At 40.9% G+C, this 21599-nt stretch overlaps 1 protein-coding gene and 1 pseudogene across 1 annotated transcript in view; both read left to right on the top strand.

The window, feature by feature from the left end:
• GLG1 (golgi glycoprotein 1) overlaps positions 1 to 21599 on the top strand; it is a 131656-nt gene that overhangs the window by 97129 nt on the left and 12928 nt on the right. Inside the window, exons 7-17 of the mRNA XM_037516136.2 lie at positions 200 to 383; positions 3960 to 4174; positions 7717 to 7838; positions 9291 to 9392; positions 10937 to 11090; positions 13492 to 13629; positions 15724 to 15810; positions 17378 to 17440; positions 17823 to 17936; positions 18969 to 19057; positions 20275 to 20392. Of these exons, the coding sequence (XP_037372033.2) occupies positions 200 to 383; positions 3960 to 4174; positions 7717 to 7838; positions 9291 to 9392; positions 10937 to 11090; positions 13492 to 13629; positions 15724 to 15810; positions 17378 to 17440; positions 17823 to 17936; positions 18969 to 19057; positions 20275 to 20392 (1386 nt within the window). The remainder of the gene's footprint in view (positions 1 to 199; positions 384 to 3959; positions 4175 to 7716; positions 7839 to 9290; positions 9393 to 10936; positions 11091 to 13491; positions 13630 to 15723; positions 15811 to 17377; positions 17441 to 17822; positions 17937 to 18968; positions 19058 to 20274; positions 20393 to 21599) is intronic.
• On the top strand, positions 15817 to 16696 carry LOC119249071 (guanine nucleotide-binding protein G(I)/G(S)/G(O) subunit gamma-5-like; annotated as a pseudogene).

Raw genomic sequence — 21599 nt, 5'->3', positions numbered from 1 at the left:
CACTCATTTACCCTTGCCTCTAACCACACTAGTCAGCATGCTTGTGCTCAATTTTAAACCAAACTTTAAACAGGCAGTTTTGGTAACAACTGCTGTTGTTGACATGAACTTGGCCTTGAGCCTCTTCTTGTCTTAGTGGCACATGTGACCAGTTGGGTCACCTCAGTCATCCTACAACTCTGCTGCACTCTGTCCTCAGTGTCGAGAAGCATTAACAACTCGCCAAAAGCTGATTGCCCAGGACTATAAAGTCAGTTATTCACTGGCCAAATCCTGTAAGAGTGACTTGAAGAAATACCGGTGCAATGTGGAAAACCTCCCTCGGTCCCGGGAAGCCAGACTCTCCTACCTTCTAATGTGTCTGGAGTCAGCTGTGCACAGAGGTAAGTTAATTTCTTCCTATCCTTTCCTTTTTGTATTCACATTCTCAAGCCTCTTCTACCTATAAATATTAGTTTTCTCCTAAGTTTGCTCTTTCAATACACCTGTGCCTTATAATTCAGTAGCATAACTCTGCTCTGCAGACTTGGTATCCCTAGGCCTTGTTCAAAGCCCTTCCTCTTATTTTTCTTTACATTTTTTAAAAAGTAATGTATGTTTCTCAAATCCAAATCTTTTAATTTTAAAAAGGCATATTTTGCTGCATTTTTAGGAGAGTCAGGGCAGCATAATGATACAGCAGATGAAATTTGGGTCAGAGATATGGCTTCAAATTATGGCTTTATTACTAAACTAATGACTGCATGACCACTTACTTTTCTTAGTCTCTAATGAGGATTTTTTAAAATCTGTAAAACAGGGCCTCCCTGATTGCACAGGGGTAAGTCTCAGCGCTATCAAGCTATCGTCAGACACTGCAACATGAATTTGATTGCCAGCCAGGGAGCTAGCCACATGGTGCAGCAGTTTTCTCTTGCCTTGCCCACTGCTCCCCTCAGCAGTATATTTTAGTAGATCTGCCTGTTCTGCTCCCCACTCTGTCTTGGGTAAATCCTCTTACCCCTCCACACCTCTGGCACACACCCCAGTTCTTGTGTGCATAAATAAATAAAAATAAATCTTAAAAAAAAAATCTGTAAAACAAATATAATACTACTTATATTGAGATGTTCTTACAAGGTTTGAGTGAGGTAAGATTTGGCATAGCACTTAGCATACATTAAGTGTAAGTACTGTTGTTATTATAATAGTGATAATTTTTTTAAAAAGATTTATTTATTTATTTATACGAGCACTGGGTACAGTCAGAAGCGTGAGAGGGTGAGAGAATCCACCAGAGCCGGAGCAGGGAACAGAACAGGCGGACTGATGAAATACACTGCTGAGGGGAGCAGCGGGCATGGCAGGAGAGGTCTGTGCGCCATGTGGGACCCTCGGCGGTGGCTGAGGATCAAACCCGCGCTGCAGAGCTCAACCGCTGTGCCACCAGCGGAGGCCCTATAATAGTGATAATATTAAGAAATTAAACAGTAAAATAAAGAATTGTCTTCACTGAGTCAGACAGCAAGGTTGCAAGAATGAAATTCCTAGCTCTTATTGAATAAATGTTGCTAGGTTAGTAATTAAAAAGTTAAATGAAAATAAAAATCAAACAAACATTTTTTAAAGATTTATTTATTTATACAAGAACCTGTGTACAGGCCAGATGTGCGGGAGGGTGAGAGGATTCACCAGAGACAGAGCGGGGAACAGAACAGGCAGACTGACGAAATACACTGCTGAGGAGAGCAGTGGGCAAGACAGGAGAGGACTGCCACGCCATGTGAGTATCTTGCTGGCTGGCCGGGATCCAACCCACACTGCAGAGGCCGTGGACAGCTGCACAGCACTGTGCTCAACCGCCTGCACCACCAGAGAGGCCCCAAAATCAATCATTAAATAAAACTCAGGACTTTTTGGTGAATTTTTTTATGTCTAGATAGTAAAAGATTTTTTTTTAGATTTATTTATTTATGCATACAAGAAATGGGGATAAGCCAGAGGTGCAGGTCTAGGGGGTGAGAGGATTCACCAGAGAAAGAGGTCTGCTTTGCCATGTGGGTTGCTCCCTGGCCCCCAGGGATCAAACTCATGCTGCAATGACTGATGATAGCTTTATAGCGCTGTCTTTAACCCCTGCACCACCAGGGAGGTCCCAGATAGTAAAAGATTCTTAAACTTTGTAGTGATGGAATAGCAATCACAGATGATACATGGACTTGGATTGAATACCAAAGAACATTTTGGAAATGGTTGTAGAATTTTGGTTATGGTCTGGGTGTTAGATGAAAAATTTCTAAAATGGAAAGGTAGAGATAATTGTCTAAAGTATATTTATGTGTAAAGTATATGGAAAAGCTTATTCATAGCAGTTTGCATGATATAATCTAATTCTGGTATTTAACAAAATGGAGTTAATGTTCTTAAATTGCAAATTCATAAGAAATGTACACAAAAAAATTCCATAAATAATTGACTGAAGGATACAAAACAAATAATTAAAAAATGTTATACAGATGGCTCATATTAAAAAGACTAACTATATTAAGTGTTGGCAATAACGTGGAAGACCTGAGCTATTTCACACTGCTAATGGATTTTAAAATGGTGCCACCACTTTGGAAAACAGTTTGCCAGTTAGGGTTTTTTTTTTAAGTCAAACATACATTATCATATGATCCAGCCATGTAACTCCTAGGTCACCAAATGCCATGAAAGCATATCACCAATAGGCTGTTGCAGATGGATCATCATAACCGTCTCATTTGTAATAGCCCAAAATTGGAAATAACCCAAATATCTGTCAACAGTTGAAGGGATAAACAAATAATCATATATCCACATTAATAGAATTATATAACTCAGCATTAAAGAATGAACTGTTGAGACATGAATTTCAAAATAGAGTGAGTCAAAGACGTCAGAATGAAAAAAAAAAAAGAGTCTATACCAGATTTTATTTATATTAACTTTGAAAAATACAAGTTAAAAAATTAGTCTGTAGTCAGAGCGAGCACATCAGGGGTGGATGGGATGGGGCTGGTGGGATGGATAGGAAAGGAAGGGGAGTACCTAAAGTGAAGAGGCACGAAGGGACTTTTGGATGGACAGGCATGGTTATGCTCTGACTGTGGGGACGGCTTGCTTCACCAGTGTATACATGTCAGATTGTATGTTGTAAGTATGTGTGTTTATTAAATGTCAGGAAAGCTGTTTTTAATAAAAATTATGTTTTCACAGTTTACAGATTAAGGAAAGTGGTGGTGGGGGCTGCAATGAATATTTGAAGGGTATAGTAATACCCCCCCCTTATCCACAATTTCAGTTCTTGCAGTTTCAGTTCACCTGTGGTCAAAATATTACTGCAGGCAATATATTATGGTCAAAATATATGCGGTGAAATATTTTGAGAGAACAAGACTACATTCACATAAATTTTACTGAAGTATATTGCTCTACTTGTTCTCTTTTATTATTGCTTTAATCTCTTACTGTGTCTAGTTTATAAATTAAACTTTATCATGGTTATGTGTGTCTAGGAAAATAACAGTATATATAGGGTTTGTTACTATGCACAGTTTCAGGCATTCACCAGCAGTCTGGGGACGAGTCCATGGTAGGCAAGAGGTTCTAATTTTGTGTTTTTCTACTAGCTTAACTGTGTAGACAGTAGGATTGTTCTTTAACTTCCATTTTTACCCCACTGGTTATCTTACTGACAAGATTACCTTTGGCAAAATAGTCACATCATTAATTCATTGTGCAATTTGTGTAGTACAGCATACTGTCAAGATAAAGCCTAGTCTCTAGAGTGTTAAGCTCCTTTTATGCTGTTAAAGCTTTTGCTAAGTCCTAAGTTTTTTTTAGTGAAGATAGTAACACAACTGGTCTCTTATAGAAGAAAATGTGTACTTTTAACATGTGTCATATCTGATCCTAATCTCACTACCCTTCACGTTATGACTTAAATCCTTACTTAGGGCGGCAAGTGAGCAGTGAATGCCAGGGGGAGATGTTAGATTACCGACGCATGTTGATGGAAGACTTTTCTTTGAGCCCTGAGATCATCCTGAGCTGTCGGGCGGAAATTGAACACCACTGTTCTGGATTACATCGGAAAGGGCGAACCTTGCATTGTCTGATGAAAGTCGTTCGGGGGGAGAAAGGGAACCTTGGCACCAACTGCCAGCAAGCGGTAAGGGAAAATTTTCTACTGCCATTTTGAATGTGACATTTATCTACTAAGGAGCCCCTTTCTGCCACCATCCCAGCGAGCTTCATCTGGGTCATTGGTGACATTACAGTGAGCATTAGGTACTATAGGCCAGACACAGACTGTTGTTTCTTTAGGCAAATTGTAGTAAGAATGTGAAATTTGCTGTAGAGCAGAAATTTGAGTTCATAATTAATAAAAAATGCTATACACTTAAAGAAAGATAAAATGCATTGTTTGCTAAGGTTTTTAAGGAAAAGGTAACTTCAAGGTTAGATTTTTGAAACTGAGAATCAAGGCACTGTTTTGGCAAATCAGGAATGGTCCCCACCAAAAGAAATTGTCTCAATAGATTTCATTTAACTGAGGCTGCAAGAGAGATGAAATGAATTGAAATTTTCTAAGAGTTTCTTTTGATTATTCATGTACAGTGTGGCATAAATTCCTGGCCTGGAGGATCAAGAAAGCATGTCATTTTCAAAATCCTACCAATCTTTTCTTAATAGGTAAAGAAAACTATGCACAGAAGGCACTTTCTCTATCCCCAAACTCTACAATCAGTTATGTAAAGATAGATGGGAGAAATTAGTAAACTTTGCTTGGAAAGATAAAGTTATTCTTTTTTTAAAAAAAAGATTTCATTTATTGATGCATTTAAGAACTGGAGTGTAGGACAGAGGTTGCGGGGGAGATGATTCACCAGAGACAGAGTAGGGAGCAGAACAGGCAGAGCCACTGAAATACACTGCTGAGGAGTGTAGCAGGCGAGACAGGAGAGGTCTGCTGCATGTGGGTTAGCTCCTTGGCTGGGGATTGAACTCGTGCTGCAGTGGCTGCAGCTAGCTTGATAGTGCTGACACTTAACCCCTTGTACCACCAGGGAGGCCCCATAAAGTTATTCTTATCCATGGTTCATAAACAACTGAGTAGCTGAAGATCAGGTACATAATGTAAAGTTAATGGAATATTACAGATACAATGCATCAGTATCATTGCCATCATACTTTTTACTGAGTAAGAACCTGAACAATTTATAATAACAAATGCAGCAGGGGTGCCAAGTTTTTAGCTTTTGCTCACAAAAAAAAAATTAAAGGTATATATGATCCCAAGAGAGAGATTTTCCTTCGTCTGCTACTACATTATCCATACACAATCAAATGGAGAAATATTTTGAAATAATTTATTTTGAGTGGTTTTCTTTCTTTTTCATAGTTTTGTTGACACAGATTTTGACACTCGATTGACCGTAGTTTCCCTGTTCTTTAGTGCTGCTTTGATTTAGTGATCTCTCAACAAATAGCAAACTGATGCATAAAGATAGATTCTTAGTGAGTACATATTCTTCCAAATGTAGGCAATCTTGAGTTTATTAAATTCTCTTTATTTATGTCTGAACGAATCTGATCCTACTCTCTCCAAGGCCAAAGGTGACTGCTCAGACTCTTCTCACTTCTCAGAAGCACTTCCCCAGGTTTTTCCTAAGCAGAGAGGAGCTGGGATAGACATCTGCTTAGGAAGGGCTCCAGCTTCTTGAGGTTTATTTCCCGCACTGCTGTCACTGGACTCCAGAGAGGCAGTGTTCCCCCAGGCTATTAGCCTACTAGAGACTATAGGGCATTTATTTTCTCCGTTTAGTAATGCAATCCAGTGCATTCATTGTGAATGTTCCAAAGAGTCTGCTTGTCAGCCTCAGCTGTCTAACTGACGCAGTTCTTGTGGAGACTTCCATACGTCCCTGGTGATTGTAACTTTCCCCAGAAATAGAGGTCGACACTTTGGTCTTTGTCAATGTCATAACTAGAATTGGTGGCCATTTGAGAGTAATCTTCCTTCCAACTAACCATGACAACTGCAGCTTCTCCCAAATTGCCATCAAGAATTTTTGTAAATAACTTGTCGCAGAGTGTTGGGACACTTTCATATTTCATATTTCTCTCATCCTGGAGACTGACCTTTCTTAGGGTGGATAGAATTCAGTTTTCTTTCTTCATTTCCTTTTGATCTGTGTACTTTCAACAGTAGTGTCAGTGTTTTCATGAGTCCCTCTGGGATTGTGGGTCAAATGTTTGAGGACCAGAGAAGGTTCCTACAGAGGCTAAATCTGTGACACAGGAAGGGCTCTAATTGTTTCCCGTGGAACAAAAGGAACCCAACCAGTAAGGACTGTAGTTTTCAAATTTGCTTTCTGTTATTTAAGATTCCCACCCCCAGACACCATCTGCTACCCACCTGTAGTAATAAGATTTTTTGACATCTATACAATGCTTCTCAGTTTACACAGCTTTCTTCCATATATTATTATTTCTTAAAATCTTCCATAGTTAGAGAATCTGGAATGCAGAGGTTGATCAACTTGCCCATGTTCGCAAAGCTAATATCTGGCAGAACCAGAACTATTAATAGAACTCAGGTTCCTGATTCTTAATTTAGAGCTTTTCCTCTGTGCCCCAATCACTTTCTCCTCAAAGACAGAAAAAAAGAATCTGTAGCTCATCATCTCATGCTGTTACTTTATTCTGTGACAAAGGACAGATCGGGGAAAAGTAAATGTTAAGGTAGATGTTTCAATTTCAGCTGCACAATGACAAGTATTTTTCTGTGTATGTATAATGAGCAAACTCTGTATATGTATAAAAGCAAACTTTTAGTTTATAAAAGATGGTTAAGGAAAAATAAAAAATTATAAGTATTCTAGCTTTTTTGTAATTGATATATTGCAAGTTAAAAGAAATCTCACATCTGTTTTATATAAACTAGTATACACAGATTCGAATGCCAGTATCTGTGCAGCAAGATTCGCATTCTAGATCTTATGACCAAATTAGGTCTCTTAACTAGAAATGTCTTCTATGTGCTCTTTTCCACTCAATTCTGACATGACCATGAGTGTCAGATTTAGTAATGTGATTAACAGATTGCAGATTTGAGGAAGGAGGCAGCGTTTATATTGGAATGGGTCAGACAGGTAATCAAGCAGTCTGCACAATGGTGTAAACAGAAAAACTTGCAATGTACGTAAAGAAACTAGTTGAAAAGTATTTCATAAGAGCTCTTGAGCTTAGCTCGGGATAATTGCAGGACCTTGTTAAGAGTACATTGTGATAGGGCCTCCCTGGTGGCGCAGCTGGTTGAGCATCTCACTGCGAAGCTGTCCACAGCCTCTGCAGTGCTCATTCTATTCCTGGCCAGCCAGGGAGAAACCCACATGGCACGGCAGACCTCTCCTGCCTCGCCCGCTGCTCCCCTCAGAAGTGTCTTCGGTCTGTCTGCCTGTTCTGCTCTCCACTCTGTCTCTGGTGAATTCTCTCACCCTCTCGCGCCTCTGGCCTGTACCCCAGTTCTTGTATAAATAAATAAATCTTTAAAAAAAAAATTCTAAACTAAAACATTAATCACATTAAATGTTATATAAAAATAAGTACATTGTGATATACCAGACTGATAGCTGATTGTACGAAGACAACATTGTTCTTCCCTGATGTGTAAGTGACTTTCTTCCTTCTTAATTTTTTTTAATCCAGCTTCAAACACTGATTCAGGAGACTGACCCTGGGGCAGATTACCGCATCGATAGAGCATTGAATGAAGCTTGTGAATCTGTAATACAGACAGCCTGCAAACACATAAGATCAGGAGACCCAATGTAGGTTCTTATTTGTGGCTTTTATCCATGTTGTATTTTATCTGGCAACGCAGCAAGGGAAACGTTCCCTCCCATGGCTTTTGGGTTATTGAAGATCTTAACTGAAACTTTGTTAAACAGGAACACATACCAACTTTTGTTAAAACTGTTCTTGGAAATAGAACTTTGGCTGTGCACTCATCCATAATGTGGAGCCCCTTAGACTCAGCATTATTTATTGACAGTGACTGAGCACATAAAGGCCTATCCATTAGGCCACTGAATAATTCCAAATTAAACTGAGAAGAATGCTCAGGATTGAGTGACACATATTTTTGACTCTGTACTTTTCATCCTATTTGAATTTTAGCTCATTGTATACGTTGGCTACTTGATAATCATTAGAAAGTAATTGTACTTGAACTAGAAAGCAAAATCTGGGTGTAGAGGATAATCATAGACAAAAGGAACTCTAGGAAAGCTGTAAAAATGCTATAGTAAAGTGTTTGGTTCTCATGCATTTTTTTTTATTCCATATGATGTACAAGTAGTTCTTAAAACCAGGTTGCAGGTAAGAACAGATTTCCCAATCTGCAAAAATCCATATAGACTGAAGGTGCAGAACCCAATAATAAAATGAATGCAGTCCATGTTTGTCATCATTCAGCTATGCATGCACTCCTGTTGTTCATGCTGTGGTAGGAGAATGAAAAAAGGTATTCTTCCTCTAAGCTTCTTGTGTGGTTGTAGGAGATAGACACACATACTTAAAACTAATTAAGAGTATTTACCGACATAAAAATACCTGCCTCAGCCACAAAGGGGCAGGGAAGAGGGAGGAAGGAGAGAACTTCCTGCTACAGATTAAATAAAGATACTGTCAGTTCAATTGAATGTGTGGGCTTTTTCAGGGTCCTGATTGAACAGACATGTGAAAAGACGTGTGATAATTGAAAAATTTAAAAACTAACAGTATATTACATGATATTGAGGATTTTTTTTTTATTATTTCTTTTGGTGGATAATGGTGTTATGTTCTCACACTATAGAGAAATATGCTAAACTATTTACCAACAAAATGATGTGGTATCTGGAATTTGCTCTATAGTATCAGCAAGAGATTGTAGAGTTTAAACAAACTTGGCAGTAGCTTGATAAACCTATGAGGAGGATTGGTGGATATTATATAATTCTTTACTTTTGTGCATGTTGGAAAATTTTCATAATAAACAGTTAAACCCAAAGCAGCTGCACACAGATCTTGTGCAAGCTGAGTCCTAAGTGTCTCTAAAGCAAACAGAAGACTTAATCACTGCTAAGTTGAGTTAATTTGAGTGATTCTCACAAAAATAAATCCCTAACTACACTAGGAAAATAGCTGAGTGGCTTTTTCTGGGTCCAGGAAATACTGACATGAGAATGCTGAACCTGTTGTCGAAACTGCTTTCTCATAGTTTTACTGCTTTCCTCCAGGATCCTCTCATGCCTGATGGAACATTTATACACAGAGAAGATGGTGGAAGATTGTGAACACCGTCTATTAGAGCTACAGTATTTTATCTCCCGAGATTGGAAGTGAGTATTTTTAACCCAGAATAAACCTTAGCCTGTCTTGTACTCAGTAGCCCCTGTGCATTTGAAACAATCAGTAGGAATTGTTTCTGTTAAGTTCTGGGATAGCTGACACATACCAGGTCCCTGGAAAACCTCTTTATTACCTTCAAAACAGTATCTAAAAGCAGAGGCAGCCCCTAAAGGTCTGTCCCCAGTGTCCCAGTTCACTTTAGAAACCAGATTCAGATGTTCTTGATACCATAAGCCTCTATCTTGAAAAACTCAGGCACCTGTGGGCCAGCAAAAGCATCTTCAGATATGCCTCTAAAAAGATAATAGTGCACTTTTATTTTTACTGATTTGCACATGGTATGGGAATTTGCTTTTTTTTTTTTTTTTTTTTTTGACTATTCAAAGTTACTGAATTTTTCTATCTGAAGAGACTTATCAATCAGTTAGTTACATCTTGATTCCCTGATTCTCTTCTCGTACAGTATTGCCATAAAAGTGGAGACAGTGAACTGGGCGGAAGAGCTGTATTACAGTCAGAATCACTATAACATAATGCTGTAGTCCCCTCCTGTCCTTGTCTTATTTTCCTTCCTGCCTCCAAAGCAGCTGGCACTGGACCAGCCTGCTCTTCCTGCTTCCCACGTTCACCTGCTTCCTGAACCTTTTCTGGTAATTAATAGTTTTTTTACCCTCCTACTTGGCTCAAAAGAGATTACTTGAAATTTTGATCTGTTTTCATTTCTGTTCCTTCAAATTAGCTACAGAGAGCTGAGTGGGACTTTCTCTGTGCTTACGCAGTCCATCGAAAATGAAATCACAGAGTTAACTAAACTTACTACCTTAGTCAAAATCGTGGCTTTTCCTCTAATATTTCAACCTATGACCAAAAATGCTTCACAATGTTACAGGGTACTCATTAAATATTAGCCTTTTTTCTCCCACTGAAAGTTCTCTCCCAAAGTTGACCACTGATCTTACTTGGAAAATCAACAGGCCTACTGCCTAACCCACTATCCAGTTAAATGTCGTTTTCTTTTTCTTTAATTGATGAGCATATTCAAGTAAACTAAAAATATAGCTACTTTACCTTGTGTGAGAAAAAAAGGAACAATTTTACTAGAAAGTTGAGTAGGAAGATTTTGTTTTTCTTGCCATTTCCTGACCTTATTGAATCCAGTATATCTAGTAGAATTGAATTTTACTCATACTTAGAAAAAAAAGTAATGAGTATACAGTTTCAAATCGCCTGGTAATGGGTACAACCCTGTTTTTTCTCTTTTCACCCTGGCATGTCAGTGCTGAATGTGTTCCTGTAATGTCATGAGCCTTGCATCACCGGAATAATAGCTTTGAGCTAGAGCTTAGATTTTCGCTATTAGGATAGACTTCTGTGTGTTCAAGAAGAGCAAAATTCAGAAATATACTTTTGCTTACATGCTGTCTCCACTACCCTGGAGGTGATAATCAACGAGTACACAGGCACCCGTAAAAACCCTTAGTGTGCTGCAGAAGGAAAGGTATATAGTAATCATGGTTCTCCCTTGCTCTCATAGGTTGGACCCTGTCTTATACCGCAAGTGCCAGGGAGATGCGTCTCGTCTTTGCCACACCCATGGTTGGAATGAGACCAGTGAACTAATGCCTCCTGGAGCCGTGTTCTCTTGCTTATATAGACACGCCTATCGCACCGAGGAACAGGGCAGGAGGGTATGATTCAGTTACTGGCTTCATTTCTCCTTATCGTCATTTGTTTTTTAAATTAGTTTCCTGTATATTGTTCTGTTTCTGTTATCCTATGAAAATTTGTTTAATCTATGCAGCAGGGAGGGTCTTGTCATACTACTTGAAATGTCTTCATGCAGTGGGTGTCCAGATTGTTGTTCTGTCAGCTTCTTCCCATCTGATTTTGTGTCTTTGACAAAGCAGATTGGGGACATTTTTAGCTCCCCCCCCCCTTTAAATTACTGAAATCTGCATCACCAATAGACAGTTAAACTCTGCTGCCCTAACTTGATTTGACTTTAAAGATCCATTAGAAGCTCTCAGGTAGGATACAGATGCTCTTCAGGCTTCTCCCCTTGGCAGCTGAACACAGCACCTCGTAGATGAGGCTTCTCCCACAGAACACTCATGGGAGCAGAAGCCTCCATCCCCGGTCTCCTGGTATGTGTCTGCCGTAATTGAGGCTTCTTGTTGGGACGTTTGTGTGCACTTGCCTCTCAGACAACGTTTGATGCCTCCAATGCCAAACTGAAATGCGGTTTGTTCTCCAGAGAGGCTTTTGTAAGCCTTTTGAGATGCCCTATTACATTTCAGTCCTGTTAGTTACATAAAAGAGAAATGGTGTTATGGCACATGCATGTTTATAAAGACCCCTTCTTTTTCTTTTTTTTTTTTTTAAGATTTATTTATTTATTTATACAAGCACTGGGTACAGTCAGAAGCGCAGGAGGGTGAGAGAATTCACCAGAGCCAGAGCAGAGAACAGAACAGGCAGACTAACGAAACACACTGCTGAGGGGAGCATCGGGTGGCAGGAGAGGTCTGTCACGCCTTGTGGGACCCTTGCCTGGCGGCCGGGGATCAAACTGGCACTGCAGAGGCTGCAGGCAGCTTCGCAACCTAGCGCTCAACCACTGCGCCACCAGGGAGGCCCTATAAAGACCCCTTCTATGCAAACCTAATGCAAAAGTTTGTGTAGGTTTCATAATGAGAAGACCCAAATAGAAATGTTACATTAATAGAAACTAACATTTATGTTAGCTACTTCATTCTTAACCTAGATTTTATACTAGTGAGTAAGAAAATATGGAAATTTGTTGCTTTTTCTTCAAATAATACACCTCTCCTTAGCCATAGGAGCTCCTAAATCCTAGCATCTTGCTAGTCATCTTACTTTTAGGAGATTCCCTCTCTTGTAACTGTAGAATGGGTTGGAATCTAATCTGCTACCTTTTGAAATTGTATTTTATTAATTGGTGAGATTTACATAACATTAACCATTTTAAAGGGAGAAATCTAGTACATTCACAAAGTTATGCAACAACCACCGCTATGTACTTTATAAATAGTTCCATGTCTCCATAAAGGAACCCCTTGTCATTAAGCAATTTCTCCCCACCTCTCCCACCCCAGGTGTTTTGGCTTTTTTAGGAAGAGAGAAGATTGTACCTGTCAATGACAGCTTTCTCACAACCTTTCTGAAAGTATTTTCATCTGTTTTGCCTTCTGCTAACTCCCTCTGTAATTCATCTAGAAGAGTCTGGTTCTTACCTGTAGTAACTGTTGCTGCTACTGTTAGGTGCTTGCTCTGAATTTAGGTAAATTTGAACTCAGTTCTCCTGACCCAAGTATGTATTCTCTCCTAATTGGATCCAGCATTCTATTCTATATTCATTCATTCGAGTGACTTAATTTTGCTAAAATAAAAACTGTAACCTAATCAGAATGAATCCTGATCTTTTTATCAGGATAGTCTCAGAAAAGAATATTGTTTCATATAGTATATTAGAAAATGCTGAATATATAATCTCCTAAGATAGAGGCTTTTAGAAGCCCCTTAGAATATCTCATTCTGGGGCCTCCCCAGTGGTGCAGCAGTTGAGCGCTGGGTTGCGAGGCTGCCCGCAGCCTTTGCAGCGCCGGTTCGATCCCTGGCTGCTCCCCGGCAGCCTCTGCAGCACCGGTTCGATCCCCGGCTGCTCCCCGGCAGCCTCTGCAGCGCTGGCTTGATCCCCGGCTGCTCCCCGGCCACCGGAGGAGGGTCCCACATGGCGCGCGGACCTCTCCTGCCGCCGGCTGCTCCCCTCAGCAGTGTGCTTCGGTCCTTCTGCCTGCTCTGCTCCCCGCTCTGGCTCTGGTGAATTCTCTCACCCTCCCGCGCTTCTGACTGTACCCAGTGCTTGTATAAATAAATAAATAAATAAATCTTTAAAAAAAATAAAAGAATATCTCATTCTGGAAGAAATTCCAAGTATGTGGTTTTATATAAATAACAAAGTCATTTGTTTGTTTCCTGACAACAGATTTGCTTTATCTAGTGGGGGTTTGCTTGTTTTGATTTGATTCTGGTATCTTTAAAGTATTTTGCGTGTTTTTTTTCTTCTAGCTCTCAAGGGAGTGCCGAGCTGAAGTCCAGAGAATCCTCCACCAACGAGCCATGGATGTTAAGCTGGACCCAGCCCTCCAGAATAAGTGCCTGATCGATCTGGGGAAGTGGTGCAGTGAAAAGACGGAGACTGGGCAGGTGGGTGATCTAGCTGCCTATTTATCTTACAATGATAGTGTTTATAGAGAGTGTAAACACCATAAAATTCATCTCTGTGTATTCACAGTCATGATTTGTTGTATTATTCAGTGTTCTCTCTGTAAGAAATCCTTGGGAAAATTTTCTCTTTGGTCTGTACACCAGGAATAACTCTACTTTCCCTAAGCAGTTTGATCTTCTGTTGTGGTTGCTATAGTTTGTTTGTGATTATCTTCCTCTTGGTATTGCCTCTTAAAAAGCCAAAGATATGACCTGCCTTTAACAAGTGTGTAAGATTGTGTGGTGGGCATTTTGTGGCCCTATCCCACTTTCTTTAACATAGTTTCCTCTTTTTTACTTATTTTAATTTTATCTTGCCTCTTTTTTTCTTTTCTCAATTTCATAAACATTAAGTCCTTTTGAGGGAAAGTGGTATAAATATATAAATATATATGTAAATACTCATATGCATGAATGCCTGTCCTTCAACAGTTCCACAGGCCACATAGGGATGGAATTATTTTTCCCATCTCGTATTTGACAAAAATGAGGCATTGGTTCCATTCTATTGTATGGAGAGAAGGAACAGTCCCCAAAAGTAACATGTGTGCTGTGAATGGATCTGCAGGATTTTGTGCCCAGTTCATTACTGCATTGTAACTTAAGTAGGAAGGTATTGCATCGTACATCTTAAGGTAGGAAACCAGGCATCAAGTAACCACCACTTGAGCCCTTTGATACTAGAACTAGAAGTGAGCTCACATCCAGGTTCCACAGCAGTCTCTGGGATTAAACTTTTAAAAAGTCATGTATACAGGAATTAGACATTTTTAAGAACCAACATGTCTTTTACCTTCCTGAGCCTACTGTAGTTCTGTAGAGTTTGAAATGCCTGTGTTATACCTTTCTACTTCTGTCTTAATGAAACAAGCAGCATGGTGATACAGGATCCCAGGAAATAGTTTCCTGTCATGCTCCCCTCCCATTAACCCCCATCCCCCAGTAAAGAAACATTGAGAAAGCAGCACTACATTGCAACCTGCCACTGTGAAGCTGAACTATAGAGAGAATTCCATGAGTGGGATGTTCATCTTAGCCGAGTATCTTACTCTCAAAAGTTGTATACATTTTGCTTAAGGTTTCCTTCTCCTCCCAAAGTTCTGGCACATAATTCCCACAACCTTTCTCCTCCTTTTCCATTCTAATTCTGGAGCACAGCAATTCTTGTAGAATAGTAAGGTAAACTTGATCCTTTAGCAGAGCATTTTGCTGAGAATTAGCTGTTGATGTGCTTGGGAAAGTGAGCTGATGTTATGCTTTGCCCATGAAGTCTTAAGATATTCCATTGTTGGGCCTGCCCTGGTGGCGCAGCAGTTGAGCGCTGGGCTGCGAAGCTGCCTGCAGCCTCTGAAGTGCTGGTTCCATCCCCAGCCGTTGGCAAGGATCCCACATAGCGCGCAGACCTCTCCTGCCGCCCGCTGCTCCCCTCAGCAGTGTATTTCGTAGGTCTGCCTGTTCTCTTTTCCACTCTGTCTCTGGTGAATTCTCTCACCCTCCTGCGCTTCTGACTGTACCCACTGCTTGCATAAATAAATAAATAAATAAATAAATAAATAAATAAATAAATAAATAAATAAATCTTTTAAAAAAAAAAGATATTCCATTGTTGTTCACTGGTTTTTTAGTCCAATTATTTTTATCAAAATATAGATTAAAAATGGGAGGCAAAGATTATCAAAACATAGGTAAAAATGAAATGGCCATATGTTGATGAAATAGAGTAAAATCCTGAAAAAAATATGTAGACTCTGTTGACACCTGAGCATTGATACATGTTGGATTTGACAGTTTGGCCTTATGGAGGTTTTGCATGGGTATTGTGCCACCCTGACCCTCGTAGCCACCCTGTTACAACAAGTAATCATCTCTTCAGTAGTCTCAGTTTGGGGAATCAGCAAAGCCTTGGTTTCCGTTAAGTGCATTAGTTCTAAAAAGAAAAGGAAGACCACTGAAAAGGAAGTGGATATGGCATCTCAACATCCCTTGGTCACGTATGTGAGTGGCAGATGCCCAGGATTGCCTTTTCCTTTGCAGGAACTTGAGTGCCTCCAGGATCATCTTGATGACTTGGCCGTCGAGTGCAGAGATATAGTTGGCAACCTCACCGAGCTAGAATCCGAGGTAAGCCGTTTGCAGCTCAGAGGAGGAGCGCCCTGTCAGCAGCCTTTCCTTTTTTCTTAATTCTACTGTTTCTAGACTTTGAGTGCAGATTCTTTGCAAAACAAAAGGAACACAGTAAGTTTCTTTTCATCTGCTTTATAAACAAGCATGTTGTGCGGACCCAGCTCTTGTTTGCTCCATGTCAGTTCCTCCAGCATCACCACTATAAAGAAAGTGGTTCAACAGCTGGAGGCTGGGCTCAACCATCTGAAGGTTTCCCAGGCAGCTGCAGATTTGACACAGTTCTGTCTGCAGAATGCTCAACTCAGTGCAGCTGATTGGAGCGTCTGCAAGTATGAATCCCTTCAGACCCCAGGAAATCTTTTCCTTTCTATAGTAAACTGAATCTTTGAAGGTTTTCTAAACCATTTTTTGTGAATCAGTGAATAATTGAAGGAGAACTAAATTTAAAGCCTATAAAAAAGCTTTACTTCAGACGTCTTAATCACATTCAAGAGCAGTTCAAGCATTCGTGTTCTCTTATCTTTAGCTCTTTTAATGTAATCATTTGGTAATATTTGTGTGTTTAATGAAATAACCTGGGACTCCAGTCAAACCTTGATATTTTTATCCCCGTTCCATCTTGAAATCCACTAAATTATAAAAAAATGGAATTTTAAAAAGCCCACAAATAGTGCTGACACACACCCGAGGAGGTGTGAACTCTTCCCCTAAGTCACATACAGTGTTGTAAGCAATTGTTACCTCAATGAAGAAAAAAATAAATTAAATAAAATTGGGGGCAGGGGAGGAGTCCCATAAATACAGGCATGTTATTTAGGAAAACAGATTATTACTGAGGTCTGGGGGTAGGAATTAGGAAAATAGGAATTCCTTTTTTTTTTTTTTTTTTTTTTCTTTTTAAGGCTTATGCCTTTTAGAACTACTTGAATTGTAAAAATTGTCAGTACATTAAATCACATTTCTCAACCAGTCTTTTTTGCTTTCTAGTTTTCAAATATTTGACTTCTTTCATCTTCTGTTTTCTTCTCTCATTCTCATTGTGAGCTTTTCACTCCTTATGACTCTTTAAAGGAAGGCCTTGTTTTAACAGCTAGTGTGGGTGAACAGGGGTTACTCTGTCTCTCAGAGGCCTTTTAGTGTGTGTTCCCCAGAGGCACTGGGTTGTCATCTGGTTTGAGGACAACAATCTGGCTTAGAATTAAAAAAACTAAAGACAGATGTCATTTACCTCTGTTTTCATTTTGAACTGCTTAGCATTTTGTAAACACTCCAAAGGCTTTGCATACTCTGATATTTTTGTTCATTGTTCTTCCCACCATCCTTAATTCTGCTCTCTGTCATTCAAGTACAAGAATCTACCTCTAGAAAATTTGCCTTTCAAAATGTAGTGGGGCAGCAGTTCTGTCTATGTTGGATCATGGAACTTAAACACTGGAATTATTTCCAGTGTGCGTGTTAGATTACTTGCCCATCAGAAGCTACTGATTCTTAAAAACAGTCAGTTCCTCCCTCCACACATAGCCCTTTCTAAAGCAGATTCTTTAACATGTTTAATCTTTTGCAGGATATCCAAATCGAAGCCTTGCTGATGAGAGCCTGTGAGCCCATAATTCAAAACTTTTGCCACGTAAGTGATGTGTAGAGAAACAAGGGTTAGAGACAGAACTACTCTGTTACTTGATTCCTTTTTTCACTTACTGAACTACTAAACTGTGGAGTGAAGCCCCAAGGAAAGCCCACTGTAATGGGCGCCACATGAGGACAGCAGTGAGGACTCGGCACAGCTCACATTTTTACTGAAGCCTTGTGCAGGGCACCTATGCTGTGTAAATTTTATTCCCCAGTTGTTTATCCTTGTAACCGTTCAGGCCTTTTTTTATATAATTTCTATGTGTCTTGTTGGGGAACGCTCTAAAACTAGTCTGGCTTGCATTTTTTCATGGACCAGGGTGTAGGATTTGTTTATTACTTGTCACTAATGGAGCGTGAATGTGCACTGCCTTCCGCAGGATGTGGCAGATAACCAGATAGACTCTGGGGACCTGATGGAGTGTCTGATCCAGAACAAACACCAGAAGGACATGAATGAGAAGTGCGCCATCGGAGTCACCCACTTCCAGTTGGTCAGTCGCACCTGGCTTTGGAGTCCCTGTTTGGTTGTTTTGATAATTACTGAATCTCTTCTTTCAGAACATCAAAGCCCCTCTTCTGTGAACAGTTGCTTTTTCCAAATACATATCTGATTTCATTGTTCTCTCTAGCAGTGTGGTTTTTATCCTCCAAGGCTGGGTGCTTTGTTCAGCTCCTGGAAATTCAGTACCTCTTGGGTGCAGGAAACCCTTTGGGATAGACAAGTAGCTGGCGTTTCCTGCCTCAGTCATACAACTTGCCTCTAGAGGTGTTTCAGGCTTACCTTGAACAGGTGGTATCAGTGAGATCTGCTGTTTCATGTCACTGTTGAGTGCAGCAGCCCAAATGTGTTATCAGGACACTGAACTCTAAGCCCTTTTTTCTTTGAAATCATACTATCTAGGTCCAGCTTTTGAGTCAGAAGGTTAAACCCTCCTCTTAATAGTTACCACCTATCTAAAGGAAGTGTTTCTGGTAAAATGAGCACTTCCTTGCTGGGAGGATGTCCTCTGGTCATATGTATAAAATGGACCCTTTCTTGGGCATGTAGCCCACCTGGCTTCTTCACACATGGCTGTGGAGTACAGGCACTGGGAGACAGTGAAGGAAAAGATAGACCCCACCCTTGTCGACTCTGTGTTCTAGGAAGAGACAGGTGCAAAAACACATTGACAAACAACACGGTCTAACATTGGGCCTATGAAGAGAAGTAAAGCTGCATAAGAATTGGAGAGTGAAGGTGAAGGGACTTCAGAAGGAAGTGTTTGAATAGAAAAGTCAAGGAAGTGTCAAAGCAAACCCATGGGAAGATCTGGAAGAAGAACCACATGGCAGAGGGAACCACTTGTGTGATTGGAATGGCAGAGAGGGCGGTGAGGGAGTAACAGGGAGGTTGGTAGATGATGAATCAGACAGGCAGAGCGAGGATGAGCCTTGCAGGCCCTGGAAAGCAAGTTTCTGTGACCAACAGGGTCACTGGAACGTGCCACAGAGCTTCTGATTTTCTTTCTCATCATCTTTTTCAGGTACAGATGAAGGACTTTCGGTTCTCCTACAAGTTTAAAATGGCCTGCAAGGAAGATGTGTTGAAACTTTGCCCCAATATAAAAAAGAAGTATGTAGCTTTGAATTGATTCATTCTGCTTCCCTAAAGTCCTTCTTTCATACTCAGTAAAACAGGGTGCCAAGCAGCTTCCTGCCAAAGGCCTTCCATACATGCCTTTGATGGGGTAGCCAAGCACTCAGAATCTGGACAGATCATCTTTATAGCTGCCCTAGAGGTACCACTGTGGAGGTGCTTCTAACTGGAGAATCTTTTGGCTAAAGGAGAGATTTTAATTTTTCCAGGTTCAGGTTTTCTAACTGATCAAGCAGAGAGATTGTTTACTTAGAGGAGCAACCTACAGTGTGAATAAAAGGTTCATTGACTTATTCCCAGCATCTCTCCAGTATGTCATTACTTTAGGGAAGCAGCGGAGGCTTACAGAGTTAGAGATCCAGTGAAGATACAAAAACTTTATTCATTTAAAAATGAGTTCTTGGGCCTCCCCGGTGGCACAGCGGTTGAGCGCTGGGTTGCGAAGCTGCCCACGGCCTCTGCGGCGCCGGTTCGATCCCCGGCTGCTCCCCGGCCACCGGAGGAGGGTCCCACATGGCGCGCAGACCTCTCCTGCCGCCCGCTGCTCCCCTCAGCAGTGTACTTCGGTCCTTCTGCCTGCTCTGCTCCCCGCTTTGGCTCTGGTGAATTCTCTCACCCTCCCGCGCTTCTGACTGTACCCAGTGCATGTATAAACAAACAAACAAACCAGCAAACAAATAAATAAAGCATGCCTCTATAAAAAAAATAAAAAATAATAAAAATGAGTTTTTAATGAGGACAGAGATGCGCTTTTACAGTATGGCTGCTCTGTGCAAAGGTAATTATTAGAACACGTTTCCCATGTCTGCACCTAGTTCCTGTTTTGCACAGGTTTCTGTTTCTTTCAGGGATGAGTTTCACTGTACATCAGGACACAGTCCAGAGTTAAGAGCAGTATTCTCTGGTCACATGTTTTTAACAAAATAACGGAAGTGTTGAACGGTCCTTGCTCCCCTACCCTCTGTGGCCTTTCCTCCAGCCAGGAATGTAATCAGCACTGGGGCTGTGGCCTAACTTCTGTGACAGTCAAAATGCTAGTTTCACCTCTAAATTCACAGTGAGACTTTCAGAAAAGGCATTCCAAAACCTAGTACAGAGGGTCATGAATTCTGCTGTGGTGACCGGGCCAGGCTCCCAGCCGCCTGCCCGTGTGTGGCTCCAGTCTGTCTCAGGCCTCCTTCTGTCCTTGGCAGGGTGGATGTGGTGATCTGCCTGAGCACCACCGTGCGCAATGACACTCTGCAGGAAGCCAAGGAACACCGGGTGTCCCTGAAGTGCCGAAAGCAGCTGCGGGTGGAGGAGCTGGAAATGGTAATGCCCCGCCATACAGACTTGGTGCCTGAAGCTGCGGGGCAAGGGTTGGGAAGGTTGGGTGAGGGGCAAGGGCAAGTGGGCATTTTAGCCAAGGATGTGTAGCTAATACTAAGAGCTATGTGCTAAAATTTGACCATGGGAAAATTAGCTTCTAGCTTTTTTTTCTTTTAACAAAATATTTTTCTACTATACATAAATGGAAATCTAGCTATAAGACCATCTGTAAGCCCGTGATAAAATCCTAACACCAGTAATGTCCTCAGGGACCCAGGGTCTCTCCCTCTCCACTCTGCTATCATTGCAACAGCTTCGTTGTAAGACTGGTTTTCCTTGAGGCTGCACGATGGCCGCCTGCTGTCGCTGGGCCACCTGTTCCAGCAGCCTTGTTCAGCAGGAAAGTGAAACGAGAGAAACCACCTCCAGCTTGCAGTAAAGAAGCTTCCCTTCAGGCTGATGGTGTCAATTTGGGATCTTGTCCTCTCTTGACCAACAACAGTCTCCAGGGCAATGCCAGGCATTGGGTAACCAGGGAGGAATTATTGCGGTCACCAGGGAGGAACGGATATTGGGAAGTCAGCTGTAGTGTGCACCCTAAGAGAAGCATCTTGCTTGACTCCTGAGGTTAAGCCCAAACCATGCTAAGGCGACTGCTAAAAATACTTTCGTATGTTTCATATTATGAATCATACTTATTTCCCCTCTGTCTAAGCAAAAACTTGTAATAGACACCAAATACCATTAATATCCTAAAAGCTACATCACCAGATTTCCGCATACAGTGTACTGATTCAGAGAAAATTATTTTGAAGTAGAGCTGGCCTGAATACCCTGTTAGAATACAGACTTTGGGCCTTTGGCTTTGAATCTAATCTTGCAATAAAATAATAATGATGAAAGTTGAAATCTATATTTATATAATGGTTTTAACTTTATAAAGTGGTTTCCATATTTTATCAGCTTGCAGCAGGCCTATGAAGAGGTCAGGGTGGATTGTTGCCTTTCTTTTTCCAGAGAGTCTGAGGCCACATAGCTAGTTAGTGGCAGAAATTAAAACTAAAGCCCACTTCTCCTTTCACTGCAGTAGCCACATTGCTGCCACTCTGCTAGGGGGAAGTTGTGGTTACTAGACAGAATCTAGTCAGCAAATAGGTATAGAGAACATTTGATATCCCTACCTTGAATTAACCTCCCTTTTCCATGCTGG

The sequence above is a fragment of the Talpa occidentalis genome, unplaced genomic scaffold (assembly GCF_014898055.3).
Source record: "Talpa occidentalis isolate TD23 unplaced genomic scaffold, MPIMG_talOcc4v2.1 talOcc4.17, whole genome shotgun sequence".
Classification (NCBI taxonomy): domain Eukaryota; kingdom Metazoa; phylum Chordata; class Mammalia; order Eulipotyphla; family Talpidae; genus Talpa; species Talpa occidentalis.
The sequence above is the reverse complement of the archived record's forward strand: the minus strand, read 5'-3'. Positions and strand labels throughout refer to the sequence as shown.